This window comes from Rana temporaria, chromosome 3 (genome assembly GCF_905171775.1).
Source record: "Rana temporaria chromosome 3, aRanTem1.1, whole genome shotgun sequence".
Classification (NCBI taxonomy): Eukaryota; Metazoa; Chordata; class Amphibia; order Anura; family Ranidae; genus Rana; species Rana temporaria.
The window spans coordinates 472182341-472208778 of record NC_053491.1 but is presented as its reverse complement, the minus strand read 5'-3'; the positions used below and the strand labels follow the sequence as shown (position 1 = coordinate 472208778).

General features: G+C 46.7%; 1 protein-coding gene across 3 annotated transcripts in view; it reads left to right on the top strand.

The window, feature by feature from the left end:
* Positions 1-26438, top strand: part of LOC120933634 (alpha-2,8-sialyltransferase 8E-like) — a 135523-nt gene that overhangs the window by 45191 nt on the left and 63894 nt on the right. For 2 of the 3 annotated variants that reach the window (XM_040346944.1, XM_040346943.1), the window contains exons 2-3: positions 15313-15493; positions 20401-20481. In XM_040346944.1, coding sequence (XP_040202878.1) covers positions 15393-15493; positions 20401-20481 — 182 coding nt within the window. In that variant the 5' untranslated portion in view covers positions 15313-15392. The remainder of the gene's footprint in view (positions 1-15312; positions 15494-20400; positions 20482-26438) is intronic. The other variant, XM_040346945.1, reaches the window with a different exon arrangement.

The following is a 26438-nucleotide window of genomic DNA, read 5'->3' as shown; positions in this document are numbered from 1 at the left end:
TAGATGGCGCAGCCCATGCAAGGTATGGACGTCGGAACAAGCGTATCGTTTTACGTCGTTTACGTAAGTCGTACGTGAATGGGGCTGTGCGTAGGTTACGTTCACGTCACAGGCATTGAGCCGGCGTATCTTTGGGCGTAAATACGACGTGATACTGAGCATGCGCGCGCATGCGCCGTTCGTTCGTCCATGCATCTACATGGGGTCACGCTTAATTTAAATACAACACGCCCACGACCTGCCTACTTTGAATTACGCGCGCTTACGCCGGCCGATTTACGCTACGCCGCCGTAACTTAGGACGCAAGTGCTTTGTGAATACAGCACTTGCCTCTCTAAGTAGCGGTGGCGTAGCATAAATAAGATACGCTACGCCCGGACAACGTAAAGCCGCCCTACGTGAATCTAGGCCTATGTTTCAGTCCATCCGGTGGCGCCAGGTTGCACCTCAGTCTGTTCAGGAGCTCAGTGATGCTGTGGTCCAGATCTAGGAAGAAAATACCCCAGGACACCATCCATTGTCTCATTAGGAGCATGCCCTGATGGTGTTAGGCATGCATACAAGCACTTGGGGGCCATACAAACTACTGAGGACCATTTTGAGTTGCTGCAATGAAATTTCAGAAAAATGGACTAGGAATTTAACCCTCTGTAGGTTGATCATTTTGACTTCCATCAAACGATGTGGCATCCTTTCGTTCCTAACACATTACCCAGTCCATATCAGTATAGATATCCAGCATGATGCCCTGTACCAACGATCGGAAATTCCGACAAGAAATGTTCGATGTGAGCTTTTGGTCGGAAATTCCGACGGTGTGTAGGCACAATCGGACATTTTCTGTCGGAATTTCCCGACAACAAAAATTTGAGAGGGGAAGGTTTGTTTACACTCACCTCTCCCCGTTCTTCAGCTCCTGTGACCTGATCGTGGGACATCAGCGGCAATTAGGTCCGCGGGTCCCGCGGGCGCAGTCATGACCCATGGCTGGGCACTTAAAGGGCAACATACCTATACGTGCCTGTGCCCAGCTGTGCCATTCTGCCGGCGTATATAGGCGTTAGGCGGTCCTAAAGTGGTTAATGTAATAGTAAACCAGAACTGAAGTCATGACGTCACTTCCAGGTTACTAGATCCGAGACCCGATCAAAGCCGGGTTTCTGACTTTGTGCTCCCCCAACTATGTGGACTAATGTCTTCCTCAGGGAAAAACAGCATCTCTGAAATTGCAGAAACACAATCAAATAATACATATGCTTAGTACAAACAAAAGACAATGATAGATAATCATAACATGGACCTCAGTAAAAATACCATATTTGAAGAAATTCTAAAAAAAAAAAAAAACTTACATGCACTGCATGTAAGGTTTTTTTTTATCATTTCTTCAAATATGGTATTTTTACTGAAATCTGCAATTTCCCTGAGGAAGACATTAGTGTAAATCCACAAAGTTGTAACGCGTTGGAACAGCTGTCTGAAACACCTTTAGGAACCTCCTTTTCCAGGTTCTTGAGGCTCAAACACAGATATCATTCATCATCTTCACATATGCACTGTCATTTATTGTTTTTACCTTACCACTTTGTGGTGTGTATTTGTATGTACATATGTTTCTGTCATTGTGTAATCTTTGTATAATTTTCTTATTAAATTTATATTTTTATATATTTTTTTTGAACCCTTTTTTTTCATTGCCCACAAAATCCCAATTTTTGGAGGTATTTTGTTCTTTGATCTACCAGGGATGGTGGCAATGTACATGCCAGACTGTTGAGTATACCTTTTTCTGTGGTATTATATACAGTATGTGTGTGAAACAATGTGAAATGTGTGATGTGAAAGCGAACACCCAACATAGGGGGATGTACCCACGAGTGAACTACCGTACATCTAAAATGCTGACTGCAAAAGTATGAAAGTGTGAAAGCTAAATGTGGTGTGTGGTGAGTAAAAGATTATATGACAGGAGGACAACAGTGATCACTAAGCTCATACCAAGAGCAGGAAACCCGCTGAAAAGCAGAACTAGTGACAAACGTGCAAATCATGAATAATCTGAAAGAATAAAATAAGAAAATATAGAATAGCTTTTTCAAGGTAATGGAGCTATTCTATATGTTCGTATTTTGGCATTCTGTTATTCTGTCAATACCTTCAAGGTTTGTTTATATATTATCTACTAATTAACTTTTATCATTTGGGAACTACGCCACAGGTGCTTATTGCCTCTCCATCTGGAGGTGTCAAAAGTAGCTTCTTGCAGGCCCTTTTGGGCCGGATTCCGTCTTGGGGAGATGAGGACTGACCACGGACCTTTCTGGATTATCCAATTTCTTTTAAACCTCTGGTTGTAGGATCTCTGCTCCAGATTCCATCTTCTTGCGAGTAAACAATCCCCCTGAGGAGGACCATGACCATACGGGTCGAAACGCGTTGGTGTAGCAATGTGGTTGGCATCTTGTAATGCTATGATTTGTGCCACTCAATTTAACCGCTTTACATGATGGAATGTGTTTGTATCGTATAACCAGAGTTCATATTTTACCTCATACATGATAGTATGTTGGTATCTTATTTTGGAATAATACAAATTTTATAAGCAGTCGTTGGCCCGGATTCAGAGAGAATTTACGCTGGCGTATCCATAGATACGCCGCGTAAATTCAAATCTGCGCCGGCGTATCTTCTTTCTGTATTCAGAAAGGAAGATACGCCGACATTAGCCTAAGTCTCTTACGCCGTCGTATCTTAGGGTGCATTCTCACGCTGGCCGCTAGGTGGCGCTCCCGTCGTTTTCAGCGTAGAGTATGCAAATTACCTAGTTACGCCGATTCACAAACGTACGTGCGCCCGGCGGTAGTTTTTTACGTCGTTTGCGTAAGTCGTTTTCGTCGTAACGTTGCTCCTGCTATTAGGTGGCGCAGCCAATGTTAAGTATGGACGTCGTTCCCGCTTCGAAATTTGAATTGTTTGCGTCGTTTGCGTAAGTCGTTCGCGAATAGGGCTCGACGTAATTTACGTTCACGTCGAAACCAATACGTCGTTGCGGAGTACTTGAGAGCAATGCACACTGGGATATGTACACGGACGGCGCACGTCAATCACGTCAGGTCATAACACATTAGCATAAAACACGCCCCCCTTCCACATTTGAATTACGCGGGCTTACGCCGGCCCCATTTACGCTACGCCGCCGCAACTTACGGAGCAAGTGCTTTGTGAATACTGCACTTGCTCCTGTAAGTTGCGTCGGCGTAGCGTAAATGCAATACGCTGCGCCGCCATAACTTAAAGCGCAGCTACCTGAATCTACCCCATTGTTTTTGATCAATTTACTTATTGAGGTGAATGAAGACTGGGCACACTGTGGTCTTCAAGAGAGCACTGCTACAGCTGTCAGTTTTTCCCCTTGTATTGTCCCTGCACCGTGCTGATCTACTCACTGGCCCAGATTCTCAAAGCACTTACGACGGCGTAGCGCCATGTACGCCGTCGTAAGTCCGAATGAGAGCCCTCGTATCTATGCGACTGATTCCTAGAATCAGTTACGCATAAATTCGGCTAGGATACGAGCGCCGTAAGTCTCTTACACCGTCGTATCTTAGGGTGCATATTTACGCTGGCCGCTAGGTGGCGCTTCCGTAGATTTCCACGTTGAATATGCTAATGAGCTAGATACGCCGATTCACTAACGCACGTGCGCCCGGCCTATCAAGATACGTCATTTACGTAAGACATACGCCGGCGTAAAGTTACCCCTCATAAAGCAGGGGTAAGTCATGTTAGGTATGGACGTCGGAAACGTCGGAACAGCGTCGTGTTTTACGTCGTTTGCGTAAGTCGTCCGTGAATGGGGCTGGACGTAAGTTACGTTCACGTCGACTAGGCATTGAGCGGGCGCAATTTAATTTGAAAATTCGACGTGATGCTGAGCATGCGCGCGCATGCGCCGTTCGATAAAAGCGTCATTTACGTGGGGGTCACAAAACATTTACATGCAACACGCCCCCTACCAGCCCAGTTTGAATTAGGTGGGCTTGTGCCGTATCAGATACACTACGCCGCCGTAACTTAGAGCGGAAGATGTTTCTGAATACGGGACCTGCCACTCTAAGTTACGGCGGCGTAGTGTATCTGAGATACGCTACGCCCGCCTAAAGATAGGCGCTTTTTTGAGAATCTGGGCCACTGTCTCTACTTGCTCTCTCTCTCTCTGCTGCCTCTCCAGCTTGAATCCCTCCAACTGCCTCCTGTGATGGGATTCTCCTGAGCTCCAGCTCGAGGTAAACCCCTCCACAGCAGGGGTCCCTCAAGGGCCACCAACAAACTCTCTTCAGCACTGCATCTTCATCTTCCACCCGACTCCCCTGTTGGCATGGCTAATGTCTATTTATGGGTTTTCCAGTCCTCTGTCAGGCCCACTCCTTGAGATTGGCTGAGGGCCCATAAATATTCAAGGCAGCCTCTCCTAGCCTCCTCCCACTATATTCTAGAATATTCTCCAACATTCTAGAGACAGGGATGAGTCACCCAGCCCTGAACTCTTGTAACCCTGACCCAATTACAGACTCACCATGTAACATGAGTCAGAATAGTCTACCTACTCTCACTGCTAGTAGCACACTCTAGATCAGGGGTGTCAAATTCAATTTCATTGTGGGCCACATCAGAATTATAATTGCCCTCAAAAGGGCCGGTTATATCTGTAAAATTAGATGTCCAGCGCATCCCCTCCCCTTTACATTAGATGTCAAGAGCCACCCCACGATCAGAAGTTGAGTCCCCCACTCTCCCTTACATCACAGTGTACCCCCCTTTCCTTATGCTGCTGCTGGGAAGAAGCTGAATGCATTGCTTATAAGCAGAAAGTAACAGTCTTGAGTAGGACCAGAGGAGGGCTGGAGCTCTCCTGCAGCTACAGGAGAGGTGCGAGGGCCACAAGAAATGGCCTGGAGGGCCGGATTCGGCCCACTGGCTTTGTGTTTGACACCTGAACTCTAGAGGGTGCTACACCTATTTGAGTTTTTTACACATGGGTAGTAGATCAAATGGGCATTAATTACAGGAATCTGGGCCATGAGTGAGCAATCCCTGCATATTTAGAGGTGGGGTCCAAGCAGGACCAGCCCAAAAAGTGCAGACTGCGGACGAGTTTAGGAGTCCTTAGATCTGGGACCATAATGATGGTAAATGTGAATGTGTCATAAACAATTATGAGCCATTAACCACTTGCCAACCACCCTATAGTAGTTTTTCTGCTACAGGGTGGCCGCACTGTGCAGGATCATGTGTGTGTATATATATATGTGATCCTGCACTTCTGTGTATCAGGTGCAAGTGCGCGCTGCGGCGGCGGCTCACTCCCGCTGTGATTCTACACAGTGGGAGCTGACCAGTGGGTCCCGTGGACCCAATGTCTGCCGGCACCTGCTGATCATTCTGTGCACAGGCAGAACGGTGATCTGCCTATGTAAACAAGGCAGATCGCTGTTCTGTTAGTAAGGAAGGCATTGGTCCTGTGTTTCTGCAAAGTAGGGCTACAGATCTACGCCTTCCTCTAGTCAAAGTACCTCCCACACAGTAGTAAAACACCAGCTAGGCACACAGTTAACCCCTATCCAACCAGTGTCATTAGTACAGTGACAGTGCATATTTTTAGCACTGATCACTATATTATTGTCAATGGTCCCCAAAAAAGTGTCAAAAGTGTCAGTTAGTGTCCAATTGGTCTGCCGCAATATTGCAGTCCTGCTATAAGTCGCTGATCGCTGCCATTACTAGTAGAGAATAATAAATAAAAATTCCAAAAAAAATATCCCATAGTTTGTAGACGCTATAACTTTTGCTCAAACCAATCAATATACGATTATTGGGATTTTTTTTTATTTTTTACCAAAAATATGTAGCAGAATAAATAATGGCCTAAACTGATAAAGAAATTAGGTATTTTTTTTATCAGATATCTTTTATAGTAGAACAACATTTTTTTTATTTATAGCACAAAAAATAAAAAACGCAAAATAAAACTCTATTTGCGATTAAAAAAAGGACATACATTTTATTTGTGTACAGAGTCGCACGACCAGGCAATTGCCAGTTAAAGTAACACAGTGCCGTATCGCAAAAAATGGCCTGGTCATGAAGGGGGGTACATTTTTTCAGGGCTGAAATGGTTAGTTTCACCTAAACCAAGATTGGACCTTACATGGACTATCAAGGATGCAGAAGTCTGAGAATTTGTTGTGATTTGTGCCAAATGTTTGTTGCCTTTTGGTGGGAATTGTGCAGAGCTTTGATGTTTGGCAGTGGCAGATGCTCATGCAGGGTGCCGGACAGATGGATTTCAATGGGCTGTTTTTCTTTTGTAAGCACGTGATTAGATCCTGAGGCACTAATTGGCTTAAAAAAACGGTGGGTTTGGGGCGCAGAGCACTGTGCCCGGAGTCCGCCCAGTTGTGTGACGATAGCAAATTGATATTCGCTATTGTCTTCCTGATTCTCCTCCCGGCCAATCAGGAAGCAGGTCCTGAGACCCAATTGACCGGGAATCCTAAGACCCCCATTGCCCGGAATCCAGGACTCCTGATAGGCTGGGAGGAGACTGCCGGGACTCGGTGGGCGGGACTCAGGGAGAGCGATGCAGGAAAAAAGGTAAGTGTGGGGCTGGCGGGCAGGGATGGACTGGCCATTGGAACTACAGGGAGTTTCCCGGTGGGCAGTTGGCTCAGTGGGCCGGCTTTAGTGACAGCAGACCGCCGCCCTCCTCCACTCATTTGTCTCTCCCTTCCTGCATCGCTCACCTCCTCTCCCTCCCCGCAGCGCTCAACTGGGGGGAGCAGAGAAGCAGGGGGAGGAGCAGGGGGGACAACAGGGGAGCATGGGGGAGGGGACAGACAGCTGACTCAACAGCTATGGCATGGGTGAGTTTCTCACTTCTGCCTAATCTTGTCCCATAAGGGGGGGGGGGGCACCAAACTGATTGTTTGCCCCTGGTGAAATAATGTCTAGATTCCCCACTGGTACTGCCTATAAGAGTACCAGTCGTTCTACTCTAATAAAGTAGAATGGCTAGTGAAGGGGGAGAGGGGGCTTGGGTGGCCGAGGGGGGTGGCCGTAGGGAGTGGGAGATGTCTGGCCACCATGGGAGAGACCTGTCAAAGTGGGCCAGTCTGGATGAAGTCCAGGGCCAAATTTTTGTCCCAGTCCAGCCCTGCTGGCGGGCAATGGGCGAGCGATGGGGGCGGGTGGCAGCGATCGATTGAGTGATGGAGGGGGGGTGGCAGGGGGGTTTGATGGTGGTCAGATAAATGGCTGGCTGTGGCTTGCTAGCGGGGTGGCGGACCCCCCCCCCCCCAAGAAATTTGAGCATCAGCCGCCACTGATGTTTGGTGAGAACCTCCATGGTATTCTTTATGTCTGCCCTGCTGATAAATCAGACAGGTATCATGTTAGGGAATGGACTGGTGTGACCTAACCCTATTCTACCTGATCCCTACTCTAGGATCTCACCGCCAGAAAAAACAACCCAGCTAATGAAAAATCGCCCTCCTATCACTAAATCTCCATGCAACAGTGACTAACAAAAGGGGCTTTACCCGTGCAGCAAATGGTTTCCAGTAATAGAACAGCAGAGGTTCAAAGTCTTCAACAGGAAATGTCTATTACGCCTACTTCTGACCCAGTTACAGGAAAATCCCCTTTTATTTCATAAGATGGTAAAATATCCATGGTCTAAAGCAGTGGTCTCCAAACTGTGGCCCTGGAGCCAGATGTGGCTCTTTGCTTGCCTTTATCCAGCCCTTGGGGGCACTATTCCTCCCATGGATAGGAGACACTATTCCGCCAACCGACATCCACAACAGGACACCATTTCTTCCAATGATACCAATGATGGGGCACTGCTCCTCCCCTTAATACCAAATATGGTGATGTTTACTCCCACTAATGCCAGGAAAATGTCCACTCCTGTTGGCCACAGTCTGGCCCTCCTAAAATTGGAAGGACAATAAACTGGTTGGGAAAGTTTGGAGATTCCTTTTTTAAAGGGTCATTGAGGGCCAAAAGGCGGCTCTAGGCTTTGTGAGGCCTTAGGCAAAACTTGACATGGGGCCCAACTCTCACCCCCATGATGAGAAAAATAATTCAAGGACAAGAGCTCTTTTCCCCACAACACTGGCCAGTGGTTGTGGGGGTCTGTGGGCAGTGGGCTTATCGAGATCTGTAAGCCCCCTTTAACAAGACGGCCCCCAGATCCTGCTCTTTAATAACTAAGGGGCTGGAGGCACCCAGAGATGTCACCTGGTGAACCCAGCCCCTTGTGACCTCATTGACTGAGGGCATGCTGGGTCATTGACATCACAAGGGGTGGGGTCACCAATATTCACTGGTTGATAGGGATGCTGGCGGCCCCTGCTCCTGAGTCAGGGCTCTTAACGCTGCCTGAGCACAGCAGCATTAAGGTCCCCTGCCCCTTAAAACTGGGGTAATGCATTGGGTAAGTTAGGTGGCCGCGAGGCCCCTGTGAGTGCGAGGCCTTAGGCGACCACCTAATTTGCCTAATTAAAGAGCCGCCTCTGTTGAGGGCCGGATGCGGCCCTTTGCTTGCCTTTATTTGGCCTTTGGGACACTATTCATCTCATGGACACTATTCAGCTCATGAATAGGAGACACTATTCTGCCAACCGACCTCAACAATGGAGCACCCTTTCTTGCAAATATATCAATGATGGGGCACTGCTTCTCCCCTTGATACAAAATGTTTACTCCTACTACAGTGGAACCTCGGATTACAAGCGTAATCCGTTCCAGGAGACTGCTCATAATCCAAAGTACTCGCATATCAAAGAGAGTTTCCCCACTGAAGTCAATGGAAACTAAAATAATTTGTGCTGCATTGACTTCAATGGCATGCAATACCATATGCTGCTAGAGGCGGGGGCGCCAGAGAGCCTCGGAAATGGCCGAAAAGGCCTGAGGACACTTCGGCTGACCTCGGCAAACCTCGGAAAGACTTTTAGCTAGATTCAGGTAGAGTTCGGTCGGCGTATCAGTAGATACCCCGACCTAACTCTGAATCTGCGCCGACCTAAGTTTAAGTGTATTCTCAAACAGAGATACACTTAAACCTATCTAAGATACTACGGCTTGCGCCGTCCTATCTTAGGGTGCAATATTTAGGCTGGCCGCTAGGTGGCGCTTCCATTGCGGTCGGCGTAGAATATGTAAATCACTAGATACGCCTATTCACGAACGTACGCCCGGCCGATGCAGTACAGATACGCCGTTTCCGTAAGAGACAGGCCGCCTAAAGTTATTCCATCAAATAGATGGAATAGTAATGTTAAGTATGGCCGCCGTTCCCGCGTCGAAATTCGAAAATTTTAAGTCGTCCGTGAATAGGGATTTACATCGTTTACGTCCACCTCAAAATCAATAGGCCCGTGCGGCGGACTTAGCCGCAATGCACACTGGGAAATGTAGGCGCCCGGCGCATGCGCAGTTGAGAAAAAATGTCAATCACGTCGGGTCAAGCCTCATTACCATAAAACACGCCCCCTCAGACAAATTTGAATTAGGCGCCCTTACGCCCGCCCGCTTTAGGCTACGCCGCCATAACAGGCAAGTACATTGTGAATCATGTACTTGCCTCGCTAACTTACGGCAGCGTAGCTTAAATGCCTTAAGCTACGCCGCCTTAAAGTTGCGGCCATCTATGTGGATCTAGCTATTTGTTCCCGAGATTTGCAGAGGTCAGCTGAGCTGTCCTCTGGCCTTTTCATGCATTTCCGAAAATCACCAATCAGCTGCGATCGGTGACGTAAGGCTCCGCTCAGCTCCGGCGCCCCCCCACCACCTCAGGCCAAATGTGGTACTGCAGGCCCCATTAGCTTGAATTCTGCTCGTTTTGCGAGACACCACTCGCAAACCCAGTCAGAATTCTTTTAAAAAAGTTGCTTGTCTTTTAAAAAGCTTTCTAACCGAGTTACTCGTAAACCGAGGTTCCACTGTAATGCCAGGGAACTTTATATTCCTGTTAGCCACAGCCTGGCCCTCCTAAAATCTGAAGGACAATAAACTGGTCCTTTGTTGAGAAGGTTTGGAGATCCCTGGTCTAAAGGTTCATTGAGGGTCGGTTTACATTTGCACAAGCATTAACGTGTGTCACCCATTAACCTGCTTTTATAGGTGTGCACAGCCTATTGTATTAAGGTGTGCACTTTAATTAGTGTACAGCTGATTGTGGCGGTGGCATCGCTGGCGCTTACCATAAATGTGTTCTACACTTTCCCATATCAGCAACCCCGTCTGTTTCCTGTCAGTCACCTACAATATCTTAACCACTTTGTGCCCAGGCCAATTCTGACACTTCACTCCTACTTGTAAAAATCATATTTTTTTGCTAGAAAATTACATAGAAACCCCAAACATTATGTAGAGACCCTAGAGAATACAATGGTGGTCATTGCAACTTGTTATCTCTCACGCTATTTGCGCAGCAATTTTTCAAACACTTTTTTTTTGGAAAAAAAAATGTTTCATGCTTTTTTTTTTTTTTTAACCACTTAAGACCCGGACCTTTAGGCAGCTAAAGGACCTGGCCAGTTTTTGCGATTCAGCACTGCGTCGCTTTAACTGACAATTGCGCGGTCGTGCGATGTGCCTCCCGAACAAAATTGGCGTCCTTTTTTTCCCACAAATAGAGCTTTCTTTTGGTGGTATTTGATCACCTCTGCGGTTTTTATTTTTTGCGCTATAAACAAAAATAGAGCGACAATTTTGAAAAAAAATCTATATTTTTAACCTTTTGCTATAATAAATATCCCCCAAAAATATATAAAAATTTATTTTTTCCTCAGTTTAGGCCGATACGTATTCTTCTACCCATTTTTGGTAAAAAAAATCGCAATAAGCGTTTATCGATTGGTTTGCGCAAAATTTATAGCGTTTACAAAATAGGGGATAGTTTTATTGCATTTTTATTAATTTTTTATTTTTTACTACTAATGGCGGCGATCAGCGATTTTTTTTGTGACTGCGACATTATAGCGGACACTTCAGACAATTTTGACACATTTTTGGGACCATTGTCATTTTCACAGCAAAAAATGCAATAAAAATGCATGGTTTACTGTAAAAATGACAATTGCAGTTTGGGAGTTAACCACAAGGGGGCGCTGAAGGGGTTAAGGGCTCTTTCACACGGAGCGGATCCGTATTTATCCGCTCCGTTAGCCCGTTTGGCTCAGCGGGGATTCCTCCGTTAATCCCCGCTGAGCTGTCGGCGGACAGGGCGGTCCCCGCACACAGTGCAGAGACTGCCCTGTCTCTCCTCCGCTCTTCCCTATGGGGAATCAGATGAATACGGACCGTGTCCGTATTCATCCGATCCGTTCCGCCGGACGGAAGAAAAATAGGGTTTTCTTCCGTCCGCAAAAGCGGATCTTTGCAGACGCGGATGGTTGCGGACGTTAGCGGATGCATCATCCGCTAACGTCTGCAATCCCATAGGGATACATTACAAGTCCGTAAACTGACTTGTAATAAATGGACCGTTTGTCCGTGCATGTGAAAGGGCCCTTAGTGTGACCTCATTTGTGTTTCTAACTGTAGGGGGTGTGGCTGTAGGTGTGATGTCATTGATTGTGTTAGCCTATAAAAGGGAACACACGATCGATGACGGCGCCACAGTGAAGAACAGGGAAGCTGTGTTTACACACAGCTCTCCCCGTTTTTCAGCTCCGACTCCAGCGGCGATTGGGTCTGCGAGTCCCACGGTCACGGAGCTTTGGACCAGGTCGCGGGCGCGCGCCCGCGACCCACGGCTGGGCACTTAAAGAGGACGTACCTGTACGTGCTTGTGCCCAGCCGTGCCATTCTGCCGACGTATATGTGCAGGAGGCGGTCCTTAAGCGGTCAAACAGTAAAGTTAGCCCAATTTTTTTGCATGTGAAAGATGAAGTTACGCCGAGTAAATAGATACCTAACATGTCACGCTTCAAAATTGAACACGCTCGTGGAATGGCGCCAAACTTCGGTACGTCAAAATCCCCATTAGGCGACGCTTTTTTTTGACACTTTAAAAAATAAAATAAAAATTATCAATTTTATTCCTATTACAAGGAATGTAAACATTCACAACGCCATGAAGGACTGAAATCCTGCAGCACCCGCAAGGTCCCCCTGCTCAAGAAAGATGTACAGGCCCATCTGAAGTTTGCTATTAAACATCTGAATGATTCAGAGGAGAAATGGGTGAGAGTGTTGTGGTCAGATGGGGCCAAAATTGAGCTCTTTGACATCTACTCAACTTGCCGTATTTGGAAGACCCCAAGAACATCATCCCCCCATGGAGGTGGAAACATTATGCTCTGGGGGTGTTTTTCTGCTAACGGGACAGGACAACTTCACCACATCAAAGGGACGATGTGCTGTCAAATCTTGGGTGAGAACCTCCTTCCCTCTGCCAGGGCATTTAAGTCCTTGAGTGGCCCAGCCAGTCTCCAGACCTTAATCCCATAAAAAATATGTTGGGGGAGCTGAAGGTTCGAGTTACCAAACGTCAGCCTCGAAACCTTAATGACTTGTAGAGGATCTGCAAAGAGGACAAAATCCCTCCTGAGATGTGTGCAAATCTGGTGGCCAACTACAAGAAACGTCTGACCTCTGTGATTGCCAACAAGGGTTTTGCCGCTAAGTACTAAGTCATGTTTTGTGAAGGAACCGCGTAATTGTCAAATCTTGGGTGAGAACCTCCTTTCCTCAACCAGGGCATTCAAGTCCTTCAGTGGCCTAGCCAGTCCCCAGATCTTAATCCCATAAAAGAATATGTGGAGGGAGCTGAAGGTTCCAGTTACCAAACGTCAGCCTCGAAACCTTAATGACTTGGAGAGGATCTGCAAAGAGGACAAAATCCCTCCTGAGATGTGTGAAAACCTGATGGCCAACTACAAGAAACGTCTGACCTCTGTGATTGCCAACAAGTAGAGTTGAGCGGACACCTGGAACCCGAACCCAAACTCCAAACCCCATTGAAGTCAATAGGACACTGACTTTTAGTAAAAAAAAATAAAAAAATGCGTGGAGGTCACCCCTAAATTCAATAACCAGACCCTTTAGGTCTGGTATGGATATTAAGGAGAACCCCGTCGTCAATTAAAAAAAAAAATTGCGTAGGGTTCCCCCTACATATCCATAACCAGACCCTTCAGGTCTGGTGTGGATTTTAAGGGGAACTCCACCCCAAAAAAAAAAAAAAAAATGGCGTGGAGTTCCCCCTAAAATCCACACCAGACCCTTATCCGACCCCTTGACCTGGCCGGCCACAGAAAAGAGGGGGGTGCGGCCCCCCCTCTCGAGAACCGCACCAGGCCACATGCCCTCAACATTGGGAGGGTGCTTTGGGGTGCCCCCCAAAGCACCTTGTCCCCATGTTGATGGGGACAAGGGTCTCATCACCAGAACCCTTGCCCAGTGGTTGTGGGGGCATGCGGGCAGGGGGCTTATCAGAATCTGGAAGACCCCTTTAACAAAGGGGACCCCCAGATCCTGGCCCCCCCTGTGTGAAATGGTAATGGGGTACACTGTACCCCTACCATTTCACGAAGGAAGTGTAAATAGTAGTTTTCAGAAAAAAACACACACACCGTAGAACAAATTACTTTATTAATTAAACCAAATAAAAATCCAGCGGTGAAAATAGACGATCGATGCTGCTCGCTGCTCCAGCGTCGGGTGATGTCTCCAGCGACGGGTGATGTCTCCAGCGATTGGTCCAGCGATGAGAACATCCATCCATTCAGAGCACAGCTCAGCGAATGACGCGCCGATGCTTTGATGTTTCTTTTATAGGGGAGGCTGGCCACGCGTCACGTGATCCCGTCCCCCTCTGACGCACACTCTGCTACGTCACTGGGACAGCCCTTGCGTCAGAGCGGGACGGGGTCACGTGACGCGTGGCCCAGCTCCCCTATAAAAAAAAACGTCAAAGCATCGGCGCGTCATTCGCTGAGCTGTGCTCTGAATGGATGGATGTTCTCATCGCTGGACCAATCGCTGGAGAGATCACCCGTCGCTGGAGAGATCACCCGTCGCTGGAGAGATCACCCGACGCTGGATAGAGACAGCGATGGAGCAGCGAGCAACATCGATCGTCTATTTTCACCGCTGGATTTTTATTTGGTTTAATTATTATTGTTTTTTTTTCTAAAAAATTACTATTTACACTTCCTTCGTGAATTGGTAGGGGTACAGTGTACCCCATTACCATTTCACACAGGGGGGGGCAGGATCTGGGGGTCCCCTTTGTTAAAGGGGTCTTCCAGATTCTGATAAGCCCCCTGCCCACATACCCCCACAACCACCAGGCAAGGGTTGTGGGGATGAGACCCTTGTCCCCATCAACATGGGGACAAGGTGCTTTGGGGGGCACCCCAAAGCACCCTCCCAATGTTGAGGGCATGTGGCCTGGTGCGGTTCAGGAGAGGGGGGGGGGGCCGCACTCTGTCCCCCCCTCTTTTCTGCGGCCGGCCAGGTCAAAGTGCTCGGATAAGGGGTCTGGTGTGGATTTTAGGGGGAACTCCAAGCCATTTTTTTTTTTAATTTGGGGTGGAGTTCCTCTTAAAATCCACACCAGACTTGAAGGGTCTGGTTATGGATATTTAGGGGGAACCCTACGTCATTTTTTTTTTAAATTGATGGCGGATGGGGGTTCCTAAAGGGCCTGGTTATTGAATTAGGGGGGACCTCCGCGCATTTTTTTTCCCGAACTCCGAACCCGGACCCAAACTTTCAGCAATTATTCGGGTTCGGGTCCGGGTTCGGGAAAAAAAACAAAATCCGTACCGAACCCGAACTTTACAGTTCGGGTTCGCTCAACTCTATCAACAAGGGTTTTGCCACTAAGTACTAAGTCATGTTTTGCGACGGGGTAAAATACTTATTTCACTCATTAAAATGCCAATCAATTTATGACTTTTTTTAAATGTGTTTTTTTGGATATTTTTGTTGCTATTCTGTCTCTCACTGTTGAAATAAACCGACCAATAAAATTATAGACTGAACATTTCCCCTTGCTGTATGTATAGTGGAGGGGGAGGTGGTGATGGACCAGTAAGCTGTATATAAGGTCTGGTTGGAGAAGAGATGGTAGGTGAGAATAACTATTACGACCTTTTTTGTGTTGGCAGTGGAAGGGCTGCGATAGAGAAGTGAGGTCAGGAGGTCGCCCCGGGGTCAGTCCATCAGGAATAACCAGTCAGTGAGATGATAGAAGTGTACACAGAGCTTAATGTCAATCATTGTCCCTACAGGAATACAGACACACCTTCCCGGTACAATGTTCCAATCTCCGGTGAAGTGATCGCACTCGCTGAGTGTTCTACATCTGATAATGGTGAGCCGATGGAAGTACCTGCTGAGCTTTTCTACTGTCATGACTTGTTACCTCTTCTACCAGAGCCTACACCCCCCGCACCGGACCCAGCACTACCGGTAATGTCTGCATTCTATGGAGGGAGTGGGGGGGGGGGGTACTCTACACAGGAACAGGGGAAGAAGGATTTATAGAAGCACAGAGAGAAAGAAAGAGAAAATGTGTGTGAGAGAGAGAGAGAGAAAGAAAGAGAAAATGTGTGTGTGAGAGAGAGAGAGAGAGAGAGAGAGAGTGTGAGACAGAAAGAAAGAGAAAATGAGAGAGAGAGAGAGAGAGAGTGTGAGACAGAAAGAAAGAGAAAATGAGAGAGAGAGAGAGAGAGAGAGAGAGAGAGAGAGAGAGAGAATGAGAGAGAGAAAGAAAGAGAAAATGTGTGTGTGAGAGAGAGAGAGAGAGAGAGAGAGAGAGAGTGTGAGACAGAAAGAAAGAGAAAATGAGAGAGAGAGAGAGAGAGAGAGAGAGAGAATGAGAGAGAGAATTAGAGAGAATTATAGAAAACATGAGAGAGAGAGAGAGAGAGGGAATGAGAGAGAATAAGAGAACGCATGAGAGAGAGAGAGAGAGAGAGGGAATGAGAGAGAATAAGAGAACGCATGAGAGAGAGAGAGAGAGAGAGAGAGAGAGAGAGAGAGAGAGTGAAAGGGGATGAGAGAGAGTGCAAGAGAGAAAGAGAAAAGGAATGAGAGAGAGAGCATGAGCGAGAGAGAAAAAAAGAGAGAGGAGAAGAGAGAGATAATGAAAAAAGAGAGCAGTGGCGGCTGGTGCTCAACATTTTTGGGGGGGCACAAACTAAAAAAAAAAAAAAAACAATTGCAGCCTCACTGTACCCATCAAATGCAGCCACTGGGCCCATCAAATGCAGACACTGGGCTCATCAATTGTCACCACTGTGCCATGCCATCAAACGCAGCCAATGTGCCATCAATTGTCACCACTGTGCCATGCCATCAAACACCGCCACTGTACCATGCCATCCAACACAGCCACTGTGCCATCAATTGTCACCACTCTGCCATGCCATCAAACACCGCCGCTGTGCCATCAATTGTCACCACTGTGCCATGCCATCAAACACCGCCACTGTGCCATCAATTGTCACCACTGTGCCATGCCATCAAACGCAGCCAATGTGCCATCAATTGTCACCACTGTGCCATGCCATCAAACACCGCCACTGTACCATGCCATCAAACACAGCCACTGTGCCATCAATTGTCACCACTCTGCCATGCCATCAAACACCGCCACTGTACCATGCCATCCAACACAGCCACTGTGCCATCAATTGTCACCACTCTGCCATGCCATCAAACACCGCCGCTGTGCCATCAATTGTCACCACTGTGCCATGCCATCAAACACCGCCACTGTGCCATCAATTGTCACCACTGTGCCATGCCATCAAACGCAGCCAATGTGCCATCAATTGTCACCACTGTGCCATGCCATCAAACACCGCCACTGTACCATGCCATCAAACACAGCCACTGTGCCATCAATTGTCACCACTCTGCCATGCCATCAAACACCGCCGCTGTGCCATCAATTGTCACCACTGTGCCATGCCATCAAACACCGCCACTGTGCCATCAATTGTCACCACTGTGCCATGCCATCAAACGCAGCCACTGTGCCCATCATTTGTCGCCACTGTGCCCTTTGTCGCCAATGTGCCAATTGATGCCACTGTGCCCTTTAATTGTCGCCACTGTGCCCATTGTCGCCACTGTTCCCTTTAATTGTCTCCACTGTGCCCATTGTCACCACTGTGCCCTGTAAAATGCCCCTCTCCCCCCCCCGGCACTTACCTTTCTGGGGGTCAGCCATCCTCCTTCCACGTCCCTCGATGTCTTCTCCCGCCCTCGATGACGCTTCAGCCAATCAGGTTACCGGTAACCAGAACCGGTGAACCTGATTGGCTGAGACGCCTGTCAGTCTTATCTAAGGAACGCACCCCCCCCTGTACGTCCCTTAGATAAGTTTCCGGAAGGCTGAGGGCTGTACTCAGAAAGCCACTGGCTCTGATAGGCACTTCCACACTGCCAACCAGCTTCCGTTATTCAGGTGGCCGGCGCTCACCATCCGGCCATCTGAATGCTAGTCGGCGGCAACAATAACAAATTCATGCAATGCATGAATCTATGTTATTGTAATCAGTGGCGGTGCGAGAGCCAGAAAGGGCGGCACTCCGGCGCCCTCTATAGACGCACCGCCACTGAAAGAGAGTTAGATAATGAAAGAGAGAGAGAGAGCGGATGAGAGAGAATGAGAGAGAGAGTGTGAGAGACAGAGGACTAGAGAGTGTGAGAGAGAGAGAGAATGAAGGAGAGAGGGAGAGAGAGAGAATGTGTGTGTGTGTGTGTGTGAGAGAGAATGTGCGAGATATAGAAATAGGGAGAGAGAGAGAAAGAGAATGTGTGTGTGTGTAAGAGGGAGAGAATGTGCGAGATATAGAGAAAGGGATAGGGAGATAGAGAGAGAGAGAGAGAGAGAGAGAGAGAGAGAGAATGTGTGTGTGTGTGAGAGGAAGAGAATGTGCGAGATATAGAGAAAGGGAGATAGAGAGAGAGAGAGAGAGAGAGAGAGAGAGAGAGAGAGAGAGAGAGAGAGAGATAGAGAGAAAGAGAATGTGTGTGTGTGAGAGGGAGAGAATGTGCGAGATATAGAGAAAGAGATAGGGAGATAGAGAGAGAGAGAGAGAGAGAGAGAGAGAGAGAGAGAGAGAGAGAATGTGTGTGTGTGTGTGTGAGAGGGAGAGAATGTGCGAGATATAGAGATAGAGGGATAGGGAGATAGAGAGAGAGAGAGAGAGAGAGAGAATGTGTGTGTGTGAGAGGGAGAGAATGTGTGAGATATAGAGAAAGGGATAGGGAGATATAGAGAGAGAGAGAGAGAGAGAGAGAGAGAGAGAGAGAATGTGTGTGTGTGTGAGGGAGAGAATGTGCAAGATATAGAGAAAGGGATAGGGAGATAGAGAGAGAGAGAGAATGTGTGTGTGTGAGAGGGAGAGAATGTGCGAGATATAGAGAAAGGGAGAGAGAGAGAGAGAGAGAGAGAGAGAGAGAGAGAGAGAGAGAGAGAATGTGTGTGTGTGTGAGGGAGAGAATGTGCAAGATATAGAGAAAGGGATAGGGAGATAGAGAGAGAGAGAGAGAGAGAGAATGTGTGTGTGTGTGAGAGGGAGAGAATGTGCGAGATATAGAGATAGAGGGATAGGGAGATAGAGAGAGAGAGAGAGAGAATGTGAGAGATATAGAGAAAGGGATAGGGAGATAGAGAGAGAGAGAGAGAGAGAGAGAGAGAGAATGTGTGTGTGTGAGAGGGAGAGAATGTGCGAGATATAGAGAAAGGGATAGGGAGATAGAGAGAGAGAGAGAGAGAGAGAGAGAGAGAGAGAATGTGTGTGTGTGAGAGGGAGAGAATGTGCGAGATATAGAGAAAGGGATAGGGAGATAGAGAGAGAGAGAGAGAGAGAGAGAGAGAGAGAGAGAGAGAGAGAATGTGTGTGTGTGAGAGGGAGAGAATGTGCGAGATATAGAGAAAGGGATAGGGAGATAGAGAGAGAGAGAGAGAGAGAGAGAGAGAGAGAATGTGTGTGTGTGAGAGGGAGAGAATGTGCGAGATATAGAGAAAGGGATAGGGAGATAGAGAGAGAGAGAGAGAGAGAGAGAGAGAGAGAGAATGTGTGTGTGTGAGAGGGAGAGAATGTGCGAGATATAGAGAAAGGGATAGGGAGATAGAGAGAGAGAGAGAATGTGTGTGTGAGAGAGGGAGAGAATGTGCGAGATATAGAGAAAGGGATAGGGAGATAGAGAGAGAGAGAGAGAGAGAATGTGTGATAGAAAATATTCCCCTTTATATTACCTATTACTCCCCTCCCCCCTATACAAACTCATCTGCTTTGGAAATTCTGAAATGTATTGGGTCCTGGCAATAAAGCTTATTTGAATTGAAGAGAGAGAGACAGAGAGACAGAGAGAGAGAGAGAGACAGAGACAAAGAGAGACAGAGAGAGTTAAAGAAAGACAGAGAAAAAGAGAGATACATGAGACTTAGAGCAAGTAAGGGAGAGGGTGAGAGAAAAAGAGAGCGAGAGAGAGAGAACGTGTAAGAGAAAAGGAGAGAGAAAGAGAAAGGAAGAAAGTGAGAGAAAAATACAGCAAGAGAAAGATAGAGATAATGAGAGAGAGGTAGAGAGAGAGGTAGAGAGAGAGAGAGAGAGAGGGAGGGAGAGAGAGGGAGGGAGAGAGAGGCGGGTGAGAAAGAGGGGGGGAAAAGGGTGTGAGAGAGAGAGAAAGAGGGGAAGACAGAGTGAGAGAAAAAGAAAGCAAAAGAGAGAGAGAGGGGGAGAGAGAAAGAGAGGGGAGATAGGGGGGAGGAGAGAAGGGAGAGAGGGATGGAGGGAGAGAGAGAGAGGGAGAGAGAGAGAGAGAGAGAGAGAGAGAGAGGGGGAGGAGAGGGGGGAAAAGAGGAAGCAATAGAGTGAGGAAAAAAATAATGCAAAAGAAAGAGAAAGGAAGAGAGAGAAGGATAGAAAAAAATAGAGAGGGAGAGAGAGAAAGTTAGAGAGAGACATAGAGAAAAAGAGAGAGAAAGGAGACAAATGATGCGTACACACGATCGGTTCGTCTGATGAAAACGGTCCGATGGACAGTTTTCATCAGTCGAACCGATCGTGTGTGGCTCCCATTGTTTTTTTTCCCATCGGTTGAAAAAACATAGAACATGTTTTAAAATTATCTGCTGGTTAAAATACCAATAGAAAAAAACGATCGTCTGTGGGGAAATCCATCGGTCAAAAATCCATGCATGCTCAGCATCAAGTCGACGCATGCTCGGAAGCATTGAACTTCATTTTTCTCAGCACGTCGTTGTGAGGGGGAGAGAAATAAAGTGAGAAAGAGAAGATAATTGATTCTATGTTACATGTTATTCTAATAGGAACTCTTCCTCTATTATTATAAAGGGTGATGAAACACGGGGATAACGTTTCTGCGTCGGAATGTTCCCACCTGAGGTCCCTGATATTGAATTCGGTGCTGGGAATGTAAGTAAATCATCTTTATTCCTGCTGTATATCGGAGTGTGAACAGACGGAGAATATTATCAGAGATGAGTGAACTTTGGAATATTAGCTCTGAGTGCGTTTCCCAATTGCAGAGTTGTATCTGGCCCAATCCCAATGCACAAATATTGGGCTTAGAGGGTCGGGGGGGCACTCAGACCTTGGATAAAACAGAGGAATTATCTTTATAGACACAAACTCTACTACGCTACACTACACCACACTACATTACACTACTGTAGCGCCTGTGTACTTTATGGTACCGGTGCTCGTTAAATTTATGTGTAGGTCAGAGTGTAGTTAGACTCTGATCCAGATTGTTAAGTGCAAAACAGGGTCTCTGTCTCAGCTTGGCTGTGCTGTGGGCTATTATGTTGTACTGGGGTGTTCTTCCAACCCCGGTGCTGCAGGTGGCAGCAGTGGAGTCAAGGTTTCCCAGCAGCCAATCAGGAGGGTGTAGCCTCGCTGTGCATGCTGGGGAGGGGTATTTATGGGGCAGATGCCATTGGTTCTGGGTCTTCTTCTTCCAGTGTGGCCCCCACCTTTAGAGTGACCACATCACGGCGCCCCGGCGTTATGGCCTACCTGGCCGGGGCGTGCTTGCCACGCGGTGTTCCTGGTTCCTGGACCATGTTGGCCCGGAGCATCTGAACAGCGACGGGGATCCAGTGAGCGACTGGGTTCCCACTTTGGAGGATCCCACACTGTATTGCTGTTCGGTGGGGAGTCCGTCTGAGGAGCACCATTGAGAGGCTGGCGTTTCAAAAGGGCCTCGACAAACCACCGGGGATCAAGGTAGCCGGACACTGAGGGATTGATCACCAGTCAGTCGGTACCTGGGCGACATTAAGAAGGAGATCCAGGCGTAATTCATTTCACCACTTCCATACAGGGGTTTATACCCACCTCCATACCGGGCCTATTCTGGCACTTCTCTCCTACATGTACAAATCATATTTTTTTTGCTAGAAAATTACGCAGAACCCCCAAACATTATATATGTTGTTTTAGCAGACACCCTAGGGAATAAAACGACGGTCATTGAAACGTTTTATCTTGCACGGTATTTGCGCAATAATTTTTTAAACGCCTTTTTTTTGGAAAAAAATTGTTTCATGAATTAAAAAAATAACAAAACAGTAAAGTTAGCCCAATTGTTTTGTAAAATATGAAAGATGATGTTACACCGAGTAAATAGATACCTAACATGTCACGCTTTAAAATTGCGCACACTCATGGAATGGCGCCAAACTTCGGTACTTAAAAATCTCCATAGGCAACGCTTTGAATTTTTTTACAGGTTACCATTTTAGATTTACAGAGGAGATCTAGTGCTAGAATTGTTGCTGGCACTCTAACGCACGTGGCAATACCTCACACATGTGGTTTAAACGGCGTTTACATATGTCGGCGGGACTTGCGTGTGCATTCGCTTCTGCGCGCGAGCTACTGGGGACAGGGGCGTTAAAAAAAAAATTTATTTCTTTTTTTTTTTTACATATTTATTTATTTTTTTACACTTTTTTTTTTTATTATCACTTTTATTCCTATTACAAGGAATGTAAACATCCCTTGTAATAGGAATGTGTGTGACAGGTACTCTTTATGGAGAGATGCGGGGTCAAAAAGACCCCACATCTCTCCTCCAGGCTGGAAAGCATGAAATCGGTGAAAAAAAATTCACCGATCTCATGATTACTGTTGCTTAGCAGTCGCAATTGCGGCTTTGTTTACTTACGGGGACCCGGGCGTGACGTCATCACATCGCGCCCAGGTCCTCCGACGGTCAAAGAGATGACTGGTGACATCTGGTCACTAGTCATCTCTATGCTTCCTGCCAGCGCCGGACGGTTCATTCTCCGGGCCCCCGATGGCACGGGAGAGCCCGGAGAAGCACCGGATGGCGGCGGGAGGGGGGGATGTCCCCTCCCGCCGCCTGTAAGAACGATCTAGCGGCGGAACCGCTGCTATGATCATTCTTACGTTGTGCAGAATCGCCGGCAGAAGAGAACGATATCTGAATAATGCCTCTAGCTGCAGGCATCATTCAGATATCCCCCCACAAAGCCCAGGACGTCATATGACGTCCACCCGGATCGGTAGAGGTCCTTTGTGGACGTCATATGACAATGAGCCGGTATTGAAGTGGTTAAGAGATGTGCTGATAAAAAAAAAATAGTTTTTCAGTGCAATATAATGTCCTTATTGGAAGTAAACTACTCCAATTGCCAAGTGCTGAGTGATTCTAAAGCCTCGTACACACGGTCGAACATCAAACAAACTTTCCCTTGGATTTTTGTCCGAAGTGAGTTGTCCGGTCACACCCATAGCATACACACGCTCAGACTTTCCTGCAAACTTTTGTAAAACGTTCCCAACATCACGTGTTTTTTCTGCTCTTTACCGCCACCCTTTGGTTAACTTCTGCTATTGTTGGTTGATTTTAACATTGGTTCTGAGCAGGCGTATTTCCACTTTGTACAAAAGTCCGATGGCTTGCTGTACACACGGTGGGATTAGGCACCATCGGACTTTTGTTGACGTAAAGTTTGTCCGTTTGCAGACCAAACTTTTTGTCCAATGAAACCCGAAAAAGTTGGTCCGATGGAGCGTACACACGATCGGACTAATTTGAAAACTTGCAGATTTTGAAGTTTGTTGGCAAAAAGTCAGACCGTGTGTGTTATGCCCCTCACTACACTGATGTGTATTCGGGCACACTGATAACTCTTCTCATACCAATGCATTCCAGTAGGCGCAGAATCCTTATGAACTTTTATTAGTACAAGATAGAGTAAAACTGTAATAGATACAAACAAGTACAATTAGTAAATAATCACACAATTAGATCATCCCTAACTACCTAGCTAGAGACACAAAGATAAACGTACCGGAGATGGATCGGTATGGCTAACGTGGGATAGAACTCAGCAGACATGTGCATGCTTCCAAGGAGAAAATGGAAAGAAAGGCCTGGAGAAGGAGCAAAGCCTCATGGGATTTAAATACAGAGGCCCAGATTCAAGAAGCACTTGCGCCCGTGCAACCATAGGTTGCGCGGCGCAAGTGCTTACTTGCTCCGGTGTAACGAGTGCTCCTGATTCAGGAACCTCGTTACACCGACTGCAGCCTAGGATATGACAGACATAAGCCTCCTTATGCCTTCATATCTCAGGCTGCATTCTTGCGTTGGCCGCGGCCATTGTGATCTGCGTATAGTATGCAAATTGCATACTACCACCGATTCACAAAAGTTGCGCGGGCCCTGCGCACGCAAGGTACGGAGTTTCCGTACGGCGACTTTAGCGCAAGGTTGCTCCTGCTATAGCAGGGGCAACCAATGCTAAAGTATAGCTGCGCTTCCCGCTCGTGAAATTTAGATTTCACGTCGTTTACGTTCACTTGGACGCCATTCACGTTCACTTAGAAGCAAATGACGTCCTACTCCGGCTGTCTTCGGGGAGCGTGACGTGCCAGAGCCGGCCGTCAATCATCCTCCCTCTCCATAGGCACGCCCATTCCCCGCGGGAGTCGGAATCTTCAATGATCGATAGCACAGTGAGGACGGGGATTAAAAATTTAAGACCGGCATACCGTAGCTCGCGCTACGATGCCGAATGTAATGGTATAATGATGTTAAGGAGGGTGAACCACCGCTTTAATCTTATTAATTCCATAGAAGATCATACATGTGGGGTCCCGGTTGTGGAAATCTCTGAAATGTTTGGAAACACTGTGTTTGTTAAACCCGTTTTTGATATTGGTTATGTGTTCCCATATTCTGATGTGTAACTCTCTTGTGGTTCAGAATACGGGAACACATAACCAATTGATGTAGGAACATAATAGGGTTAGTGCATTACCATGGCACATATATATTTAATATATTTTATATCTTTTTAACATGTTATTATTATTTTTTTTAACCAAATTTTTAACCAATCTTTTGAGCTTGTTGTTATCCGTCTAAATATAGCACATCGTGACCTGGGGATTAGACGTTACAAGATTCCAGTAACACATAGCATGTTTACAACCTTGTATTGGTCTGTGTCTCCAAAAATAATTTAAACGGCCATCAGGCTAATACTAACAATTTAAGTATAGGAAGTAAGATTTAAGTCTCCAAAATCCCACCAAACATGGCCACCGCCTGACTATTTGTGGTCTTCGGTCTTCAAAAACCTACCCAAAATGGTGGGCGATCTATTTCAGGCTCCAGTCTTCAATATCACACCCAAAATGGTGGAAGACGGGTCACAGTCTGCTATAAAAAGGAAGTGAAGGTGACGCTCAGCGCGTTCCAGATGAAGTCACACGACGAAACCGGTAGAAAACGTCGCATCGTTTCCAGGCATCAGACTTTTGTCAGCATTATATGCCATACTGTTTTTGTCTACATGCGAGTACCCATTTTTCGTTTATTTAAATAAATTATGAAACGATACTACACTATCTGGGGCTCCTTTCTCTCCTATGTATGGGCTATTACTGGACTAACATCATCAGCGCAGGGGGACGGATAACGGCCAGAGGGCTACACAGTGGCCTATACTGTGAAGGCACCAGACCCTAAGAAGGGGTGAAAAAGTTGGTGAGTGCGGGGTGTATAAGAGCACGGATTGTAGTGATCACGGCATACAATAAGAGCACCAAGCACTCTTAGAATCACTCAGCACTTGGCAATTGGATTTGTTTACTTCCAATAAGTGAAAAACAAATTTTTTTTTTTATCAGCACATCTCTTAAAGGGTTAACATAGGTACCCTAATGCTATAGGATTTTTACGTTTCACGTTTTGTTTTTCAGTGCAATATAATGTCCTTATTGAAAGTAAACAAATCCAATTGCCAAGTGCTGAGTGATTCTAATGCCGCATACACACGGTCGTTTTTCGGCATGAAAAAAAAACGACGTTTATAAAAACATCATTTAAAATCATTGTGTGTGGGCTTCACATCGTTTTTCGTCTTCTGAAAAACGACAAAAAATACAATTCGAACATGCTTAAATTTTTTATGTCATTTTTGAAAATGTCCTTCTTTTGGGTTGTAAAAAATGATCGTGTGGGGGCTAAAACGACGTTTTAAACCCGCGCATGCCCAGAAGCGAGTTATGAGACGGGAGTGCTCGTTCTGGTAAAACTACCGTTCATAATGGAGTAAGCACATTCATTACGCTGTAACAGACAAAAAAGTGCGAATCGTCTTTTACTAACAAGGAATCAGCTAAAAGCAGCCCCAGGGCGAATAGAACTTCCCCTTCAGAGTGCCGTCGTACGTGTTGTACGTCACCGCGCTTTGTTCATCATTTTTAAAAAACGATGGTGTGTGGGCAACATCGTTTTTAATGATGAAGTTGGAAAAACATAGGGGTAGATTCAGGTACATTTGCCCTTTTTTTACGTAGGCGCAGGGCACCGTTTTTGCCCTGCGCCCCCGCAAATTTTCTGCGCTACCCGCTTCAGATCCATGGCGTCCAATCAAAGAGGACGTCTTATATACAGAGGGAAACGCGGCTCAAAGGTCAACCGAATAAAAGGTTACTTTGGTAATTCTGGACCAAATACATCTCCACCTTTGGGAAGGTCTGTGGCAGAGACTTTGCTAAAGTTCCGTGTGACATCCTGGCTGCTAGGCTGGTGAGAGAGGCCTATCCAGGTGCACAATACCCACTCTGGCTAGAGTGGCGACGAGAGTTTATCGTTGGAAGCAGGATTGTTTCCGAACAAAGTTATACACCTGAACCTATTACCTATCACCCTTTTCTACCTCTTCAACTACTACTACTTTCATTATTTTACCCCGTTGGGTAATAAAGCACAGAAAAAGACACCTAAAGTGTGGACATGTGCAGTTCTTCTCAATTCTCATCGTGTACCCTAGACGGCAGAGGAATATAAGTAACATGCCACCCAATACAAACCAGCAGCTACTTCA